The sequence below is a fragment of the Dunckerocampus dactyliophorus genome, chromosome 21, assembly GCF_027744805.1.
Source record: "Dunckerocampus dactyliophorus isolate RoL2022-P2 chromosome 21, RoL_Ddac_1.1, whole genome shotgun sequence".
In the NCBI taxonomy this organism is placed as follows: domain Eukaryota; kingdom Metazoa; phylum Chordata; class Actinopteri; order Syngnathiformes; family Syngnathidae; genus Dunckerocampus; species Dunckerocampus dactyliophorus.
This window is the reverse complement of record NC_072839.1, coordinates 15075920-15084419: the sequence shown is the minus strand read 5'-3', so window position 1 is coordinate 15084419 and position 8500 is coordinate 15075920. Positions and strand designations below refer to the sequence as shown.

Below are 8500 nucleotides of genomic sequence, written 5' to 3'. Positions count from 1 at the left end.
ATACGTTTCTCGAAGGAAACCAAAATGGCCACAGGAAACATTAAAATTACGACACAAAACGCAAGTGTAGGCAGTTTATTTGCGCTTTCATTTTTATTTTGAAAGAACAAGACAGGAAGTTGTCAAGTGAGAGCTTTCTTTCTGTCGTAGAACTGCAGGAGAGGACTCGAATTCATGATTTTAAAATGTGAAAGAAGTGCGCTACACAGTTGTGTACTGTTCACGTACTGATGTTTGTGTTTACAATGTTTATTTCATGAGGCTTGATGATGCACTTCCATACATTGTTTTTTCAAGCGATTGGTAACACTGAATCATTTTCCTTTTTGGTTAAACAAAGTTGACGATCATCTCACCTCCTCACTCTCCCCTGCTCAACATGATAATAATAATTACAATACTTAAGATCACATGATCCATTGCCCCAAATGTGAGCCAACCACTCCAATCTTCCAACAAGTGTGATCCAACTGTGTTGTGTATTCTGATGACCTCACAGTGGAACCAATCAAGATTGCTTCCTCAAAAGCAGAACGTCAACACAGTGCGGCCAGCAGGAGGCGCTGTGTTCTGCCTGAGCAAAGGAAGCGGTCGGTGGGTGGTGCCATCTTCTCAATGGCGTCTTCAACATGGTGAAGAGAGAGCAAGCTGGTAAGTGTTAGTCATCAGTGTCAACTTCTAAAGGGGGGTCTTCTGAGGCCACTGGGAACATCTTCTTTCCACGCCGCTGAACGTGGTCCTCGTTCCTCTTCTCCAATGCCACAATCTGAAAAAAGGCGGTGCCAAACTTAAAAAAAAAACATGTAATATTTTGATGTTTGGACCAAGATGATACTATGTGTGTGTGTGTGTGTGTTACCTCAGCAACAAACTCCGCCTCATCCTCTGTAATCGGAATGTTCAGTCCGGTCACAGCGTTGAAAAGCTCAAAGGCGTTCATCGCCTCGCTCACTCCTCTCTTCTGGAAAAACTGCACACACATGCACATCGTTGTGTTTGTCCTTTTAGTCTGCTAACAAAAAAAATATTTTGCAGTGTGTGTGTTACCGTGGAAACATTCCTGCAGTCTCTGAAGAGGAACTCCAGGCCATGAGGATGCATTGGCTCAACGGACTGACTGACGTCTATCAGCCACACCTGCAACACACACACACACACAGGTAGTGGTGACATGACACAATGATGTCAAGGAAGGAGTGTAAGAAGTGTTACCTTTCCTTGGTGCCACAGCATGTTGTATTCACTGAGGTCAGCATGAACCAGATTACACTCCTGATACAGCTGCTGCATCACCTAAAGCATACACACGTTAATAGCTGTGTATATGTAGTTTATGTGTGTGTGTGTGTGTGTGTGTGTGTGTGTGTGTACTTACATTTAAGACCTGGTAGAAAGCGTCCTTCATGTCATCAGAACTTAACATGACTTCCTTCAGTTTAGGAGCAGGGACGTGATCTTTGCCAATGAATGACATCACCAGGATGTGTTTCTTCAACAGGACCACATCTGGACAAGGAATCCCCACCTTCTTCATCCTTAAGCAAAAGCACACACATTTGAGTATGTGCCAGCTTCCTGCGAACATTAGCTTAGACGCTAAAAAGGTCACCTGGTCAAGTTGTGCATCTCCTTCTCAGCCCACAGCCTGATGATCTTTCGCGGGTTCAGCTTGGTGAAGCGGTCAATGAAGCGGTAGTCGTCTTTGATGTAGCGGTCTCGGTTCTTGAACTCATTGAGGGTGGTCTTAAACACCTTTAGGACCACTTCGTCTGGAACAGGCTGCTCGTCTAGGCTGATGCACAAACACACACATTAGACAAATGGACAGAGAACATCCTCATGAATAACTTGGCTCACCTTCCTCCATCAGCATGGAAGATGACTGACTCTTTCCCAGTGCTGATGCAGCCGTTGATGTTCTCTAGCACGCCGGCATTTACCATCTTGTACATGAGCAGACGAGTGCGAGGGTCCACCGCTTGCTCCTGTCATGAAGGAGGACGAGTTTGTCTTTGAGCAAGAGGAACTCACCAGCATTTTGGGAGGTGGCACGAGTACTCACGGCGGTGGAGTGCTCCTTCTTCTCATGCAGTCTGGCGCTGCGTTTCTGCTCGCTGTAGCAGTGCTGCTTGAGCGAGTTGAACACCTGATTGGATAGCTTGAGGTCCATCCCCAGGCCGTCACCCACATGCACCTCAGGGGCAAACTGCACGAGGAGAGGGCGGAGTATAACTACAGCATTAATAAATAAATAAACAAATAAATTAAATAAATCAATAAATAACAGGGACTATGGCTGTCCAGCAGTGGCAGTATGTAAACCTTAGTGAACCGGTTAGAATGATTTTTTGCACAAAAATGTCCTAAAACATTTTTACAAGCATCCTAAAACTACATCATGAGAATCATATCAACAAAACATACTAGGATATTATGTGTTTTCATGTAATTATTGAATGAACTGAATGAGCACTACATACGTTGTCCATGCGGGCAGTGTTCTTTCGGCCACACATTACTTCGTCATGTTTGGTTGTGATGTTCTTGCCTTTCCCAGTGAAACCTTTCCTGGGTGTGGTCTGAGGCTTCTCTGAATCATCACACAAACACACACAACACAATGAACTGCAGTATTATTACGGTCACATCCACTGACTGCAGTGGCGTTACCTGCCCTGTAGGGGTCGTGTCTGGTGTCCTGCCAGTCAACCTCGTCCTCGGAGCTATCGCTGTCGTCGTACGGGTGCACCATGCGGTAGTTCTCAAAGGAGATGGACACTGGACATACACAGATTAAATATGACAAGTGTTTGTTTGATGGCAACCTTGGTCTACCTTTGCTTTCTCCATTGAACTTCCTCTCCTCGCGACGCAGCTGATCGTCAAACTCACGATCAAACTGCATCTGCAGCATTTGAGCGAGCATCAGGTCACTCGCCGTGTCCGGAGCGTCGTCGGACAACAACAAACCTGCTGGACTGAACACAAACATACATCATTAACCACTGTGCATGTGTTTTCCACCAGGGTAGCAGTGAGCTGATAGAAACAACACCCGATATGTATAAGAGTAAGTGGGTCAACACTTACTCAATGAGGCTTGGGAACATCTGGTTCTCTTCATCTAGTTGCCGGGCCAGCTGCTCGCTCATCACATCAGCTAGCGAGCAGGACGGGGCGGCTGGCGCTGCCGGACCCCACGGGCTCTGAGGGGACATGACACTTTCACTACCATTACTTTAAATTCCTTTCCACTCTTACCACATGTACAAGCGCGACTGTTGCCAGTGCAGCAGTGCATTGTCGTCATTTTCAGGCTCAGATGTGCATGAAAACAATATAATTATTATAAGCTTTAAAATAGTCACGGTGTGTAGCGGTGAAATATGCTCATGAACTATTTAAAGCACTTGTCGAGATATACTGTATATGGACATGTCTTGATAAGCCCCGCCTCCCAGTGACATCCACATTTATTGAAGTTTGTTGTAAATCATAATTTACATCTTTTGAAAGCCACCAGTAAAATTTAAAAAGTTATTTGAAATAATACTATGACGTCACCTGGCTGTTTTCAAGTTTTGAACGAAGCCAGCAGCGCGTGACGTTCTCGGTCTGTTGACGTAATCCAGGAGGCCATATTGGCTCTAACAACTAGCAAGCCAACGGGTTACTTTTTACTGACAAACGACCTTGGACAAACATTCTACGACAATAAATACGTGGATGTATAAGTAACGCAGAATTACCTTTAGTGTGTGAGCTGTCACTCCACCACTTTGATCCATGATTTTCAAGTTTGATTCCTCGAGTGAAAGGTGGCTCACGGCGAAGCTAATTGTGTCGATTAAATGTCCGAAACCAAACTACAACCAATGTTCGCACGACGTGACACGCAAAGATAATGTTGTGGTACTTCCAGCAACGATTAAAAGAGGATTAAAGTGAGGTTACAAAGACGAAATTTATCGTAAATGGAAAGAGGAGCTGAACGTGCTTCCGATCAGGCGAACCTTGAATCAACAGGAAATGCATCACCGTCCGCTAAGTAGGAGGGGTGGGCTGATCGATCCAAATATCGTGTTTTACAATCCTAATACGGTGTCTTATATTGTTGTATTCCTTTACTGTTAAAATGTCCACAAATAAGTTTGTTAATTAATTTTTTGTCCATAAAATCATCGTCTTTGTGGTGTGGGCGGATTATGGTCACCATTTAAAGACAAAATCATCCAATAATATGAAATTATTATTTTAAAAAATTATAAATCCCACATTTACATTTACTTGGTATCAAATCGATGTCAAAATTTGCAGTATCTCTCAACCCTGCCGCTAAGGCACCTCCACAATAACATACACATAATTAAAACACATTTACAATGAGGTAAAATTTGCTTTACATACATTATATAAATAGAGTACAATTTTGTGATATTATTGTATTATTAAAATACATACATGTACAGCTGCGTAAACGTATACGTAAACACATTTAATAATATCTTGTGGCGCATCTAGCTATCCCATCACCATTAAGAACCAGGAAGCAACTTAGGGTAGTTTCAAAATAAAAATAATTGAGGACCAAAAGTTTAATTCTAGACACAAAATATCACCTATTACTAAATGATATTATTTTGAACAGGCAGTAATTATTAATAGCAGATTTCAGTCAAAGTAACAAGCATCTACTGTTTTTTTTATTGGTGGCGGGTAGACATTATTGTGGGTGTCTCGACAGGAAGTGCCCCTGTGTATTACAATAAGCGGACAGTAGCGAAGCATCGCCTGACGTCTTCTCGACACATCTCGGTCATCGTGCGTCTTCGTCCACGTTCAAATGTCTCCAGGATAGTGCAAAGAAGACATCTAATCCTTTATATTCCCATCTTTTAATTTGGTGTCCAGCTTTTTGATCTTCTTTTACGTGTGATCCCGATGGCCGACACCGTCCTCAGCATCAGGACCAGCACAGGAGGGCCGGAGAGGCAGGAACGAGCTGGACTCGAACAACACACCTAGCAGGTCGAGTACGGTACATTTAACAGTGAAAAATTTAATTAATCAATTTTGAACATTTATTTCACACAAAAATTATTGGAAAGAAAACCTGCACAGGCCTCTCACATCATCTGTGGGTCACATCATTCCTAGGATGGGGAGCTTTGAGGTTGTGTGTGTGTGTGTGTGTGTGTGCAGGGTCATCTCCACCCCCTCCCAATGCTATATGATATTTAGAAGGTTAAATATGAACTTCATATTTATTCCATTATTATCTGTGCATGAAAACACATATGAACAAGTTTTATTGCAAAACTATTAAGTGTAATTCTTTATATGTGTTATCTTATCTATATATTATCTATTCCAGCAGTCCCCACGTCCAACCACGTTGCCTTCACTGACCTTTGGCCTTTCTCGAGCACACGAGCCAGAGTTCACAACCCCAATTTGCATCTCCTCATCAAGCTAATGTATAAAAACGTCCACTGGCAGACGCCGCGACGACATGCCACAGGGGCAATGAGCGGTGTGATGACGGGCTGACCACACCACAGAGACACGTAGACACGGTAGACGTGCGTCATTAAGACTGTGTTGATTGAACAAGGCGTGAAATGAAGATTGCCAAGTTGCCGAGGAGCAACACAATTTGCCTCGGTGGACTGTGACCAGGAGGACATCTTTTGTGGACGTGAACAAGACAAACACAAGATGTCTCAGCTCCATGCGGGCCTCAGCTCTGAGACCACAGAGAAGGCTCGCTTAGAACTGAACGAGAACCCGGACACGCTGCACCAAGACATCCAGCAGGTACGAGACGCGCCCACATTGCTGGCTCGCACCGGCTAAAAGGCCGTTAGCATTAGCACAGCACTAACTGTGTCTTCTGATCCCAGGTGCGGGACATGATTGTGACTCGGCCTGACATTGGCTTCCTGCGAACAGACGACGACTTCATCCTGCGCTTTCTGAGAGCCAGGAAGTTCGACCAGGTGGAGACGTTCCGCCTGCTGGCGCAGTATTTCCAGTTCCGACAGCAGAACCTCGACATGTTCCAGAGTTTCAAGGTCAGGGCGCAAACGCTGGGTGTGTTTTCCTGCAGGAAGTTCTTCTGTGCTGTCACAAGTTAACTGATCCAAAACAACTTTAAGCAGCCTTCTGTTGGGGCGCGAGCAATGCAGGAGGGTACCTAATGGGGACAGGGCTAGAGACAATGCCGCATGTTGATTGGTGGACGAGAAATGGTCGCTTCATGGACTAGACCTGACTGTCAGAGATAAGTGATGAACAGGATGTGTGTGTGTGTGTGTGTCAGGTGGACGACCCAGGCATCAAGCGAGCGTTGATGGACGGCTTCCCAGGCGTGCTGGAGACTCCGGACCAACATGGGCGAAAGATTCTCATCTTGTTTGCTTCCAACTGGGACCAGAGCAGGTGAACAACCATCCCTGAATTTCTGCTGGCCCATAAAAACAGTAGAACTGCATTAGTGAAGAAAATAATGTTAATATTGCTCATAAACAGAAGCGTGACCTCCAAAAAAGTGTTCTATGTTTGACACATGGCTCCACCCCCTTGCAGGAACTCCTTCACGGACATCTTGCGAGCCATCCTTCTCTCCCTGGAGGTCCTGATCGAGAAGCCGGAGCTTCAGATCAACGGCTTCATCCTCATCATTGACTGGAGCAATTTCTCCTTTAAGCAAGCCTCCAAGCTTACACCCAACATCCTCAAACTGGCCATCGAGGGCTTGCAGGTAGGTCCGGGCCAGTCCAGTCTAGTCTACTTGGCGAGTCCCTTTGCTGACAAGAACTCTCCATTTGCTTCTCAGGACAGCTTTCCCGCTCGCTTCGGAGGGATCCATTTTGTCAACCAGCCCTGGTACATCCATGCCATGTACACCATCATCAAGCCCTTCCTCAAAGACAAGACCAGGAAGCGGGTGAGGATTAACTCCTCCTCTTCCTGTTTCTTGTCACCCAATCTCTTGCACTCACCTCTGTCCTCCTCCAGATCTTTCTCCACGGCAACAACCTCAACTCCCTCCACCAGCTCATCCAGCCCGAGTGCTTGCCGTCCGAGTTTGGCGGGACGCTGCCGCCCTACGACATGGGCATCTGGGCCCGGACCCTGCTGGGACCGGACTACATGGACGAGACCGAATACACGCTGACATACGACGCACTGCACGTCAGGGAGATCTGTGGAGGAGGCGGGGACAAGGAGGCCATGAAGAGGTGAGTTAAATGCACCTTATTTAAGCAGAGAATAGGAACTCAACTATTTTTATGTTTCAGGTCCCAGTCGGTGATCAATCCCGCAACTCTGCGACAGACGGACAGAGAGACCAGCACTCCACTTCTGGCCCTGGACTGAACACACACACACACACACACACACAAACCTGCTGTGTCATCCCGTACACCTGAACTTTTAGACTTCCTGTCTCTGAGCCCGCTGCACGACAGCAGTTACACACTCTTGATTGTTTGTTTGTGCGTCCACACACACACACACAGACAACGTGTTAGCTTCCAAGGAGGAATGTAAACGCTACTTTATGATTATCATGACTTTTAAATTGTGTCAGCAAGGAGGACCGGAATGTTTTGTCACTAAAAAGGTCACTACATTGCGAGGCGCCGCGGAGCGTGAATCGTTGCATCAACAAGAATCATTATTAGACGGTAATCATGTTTCAAGGAATCAGAAACAACATGGCAAGTGGAAGACAGTTATTGTTGTTGTTAGAATTGTAGAATAGCTGGTTTAGCAAACGTGCAGCAACATCTAAACACAAAAAATGATCCAAAACCAAAACACCATAAAAGAAATACAACAATCACCTAACACTTGGCTACCATCCTGTAGGTTTTTATGCCAGGTTGAAGATATATGCTGCCACCTGCAGGACAGAAAAAAAGATTGCAGTGTTAATGTGAAGCGCCATGCAATCAAACATACTTCTTGTCGATGAAACTTGTCTACCCGATTGTTGCTTCTTTACTGCCAAAATATGAATGAGTACACCTTTTGAAGTATCAAGCAGCTGTCAGAATGGGAGAAATGTCACTTTGGTAGAATACTGTTACTTTTTTGTTGGATCCAACACCATCAACGCCACAGTGCTGCACCGCCACATGCATGACAATTAGGAAAGTTCTACCAGAGTGCCACATTTCATGAATAAGTATTGTGCTGAAAATGCCAAAATGTCACAAAAGAGAAAGATTGTTTTTATTGAATTTAAGCTATTTAACAAAAAAGATTGTATAGTTCATGTATTAGCACACTGCAAGAAAAGGTGCATTAAAATGCTCTTTGTCCTCATTTTTTTGCAGTGTGACTCCACATCAGGGCTACACTCATGTCTAATGTATTTACTGCAGAATGTAAACAAGTAAACATTTACACCTCCACCTGTGTCTTTCATTTGGGGGGGGGGGGGGGGGGGGGGCTCAACTATGACCAACTAGTGGAATATCTAATAATA

General features: G+C 44.9%; 2 protein-coding genes across 7 annotated transcripts; one reads left to right on the top strand and one right to left on the bottom strand.

Moving 5' to 3' along the window:
- Window positions 1-137: 137 nt before the first annotated feature.
- On the bottom strand, window positions 138-4046 carry riok3 (RIO kinase 3 (yeast)). Of its 4 annotated transcripts, none has more exons than XM_054765082.1 (13): window positions 3750-4046; window positions 3091-3206; window positions 2836-2978; window positions 2671-2778; window positions 2481-2590; window positions 2063-2206; window positions 1858-1985; window positions 1610-1792; window positions 1376-1535; window positions 1213-1293; window positions 1048-1137; window positions 860-970; window positions 139-787 (listed from the first exon to the last, which is right to left on the bottom strand). In XM_054765082.1, the coding sequence occupies exons 1-13, from the start codon at window positions 3786-3788 to the stop codon at window positions 659-661; spliced, it is 1542 nt and encodes a 513-aa protein (XP_054621057.1). In that variant the 5' UTR covers window positions 3789-4046; the 3' UTR covers window positions 139-658. The 4 variants fall into 4 exon arrangements, with proteins under 4 accessions (XP_054621054.1, XP_054621057.1, XP_054621058.1 ...); XM_054765083.1 differs by having other exon boundaries at window positions 142-766; window positions 3750-4044; XM_054765079.1 differs by having other exon boundaries at window positions 138-787; window positions 2671-2978.
- A 695-nt stretch (window positions 4047-4741) lies between these two features.
- On the top strand, window positions 4742-8419 carry LOC129173850 (clavesin-1-like). Of its 3 annotated transcripts, none has more exons than XM_054765085.1 (8): window positions 4742-5028; window positions 5378-5817; window positions 5904-6074; window positions 6323-6441; window positions 6589-6763; window positions 6839-6949; window positions 7021-7244; window positions 7305-8419. In XM_054765085.1, exons 2-8 carry the CDS (start codon window positions 5719-5721, stop codon window positions 7381-7383), a joined length of 978 nt encoding a protein of 325 aa, XP_054621060.1. In that variant the 5' UTR covers window positions 4742-5028; window positions 5378-5718; the 3' UTR covers window positions 7384-8419. The 3 variants fall into 3 exon arrangements, with proteins under 3 accessions (XP_054621060.1, XP_054621059.1, XP_054621061.1); XM_054765084.1 differs by having other exon boundaries at window positions 5375-5817; XM_054765086.1 differs by having other exon boundaries at window positions 4742-5038; window positions 5375-5817.
- The last annotated feature ends 81 nt before the right edge of the window (window positions 8420-8500 follow it).

Coding starts and splice junctions, on each gene's coding strand:
- LOC129173850 (XM_054765085.1), top strand. CDS start 5,719: ATGTCTCAGCTCCATGCGGGCCTCAGCTCTGAGACCACAGAGAAGGCT. Junction 5,818..5,903: donor TGCACCAAGACATCCAGCAG/GTACGAGACGCG, acceptor TTCTGATCCCAG/GTGCGGGACATGATTGTGAC. Junction 7,245..7,304: donor GACAAGGAGGCCATGAAGAG/GTGAGTTAAATG, acceptor TTTATGTTTCAG/GTCCCAGTCGGTGATCAATC.
- riok3 (XM_054765079.1), bottom strand. CDS start 3,788: ATGGATCAAAGTGGTGGAGTGACAGCTCACACACTAAAG. Junction 1,138..1,212: donor TGCTGTGGCACCAAGGAAAG/GTAACACTTCTT, acceptor TGTGTGTTGCAG/GTGTGGCTGATAGACGTCAG. Junction 788..859: donor AGGCGGAGTTTGTTGCTGAG/GTAACACACACA, acceptor TTTTTTTTTAAG/TTTGGCACCGCCTTTTTTCA.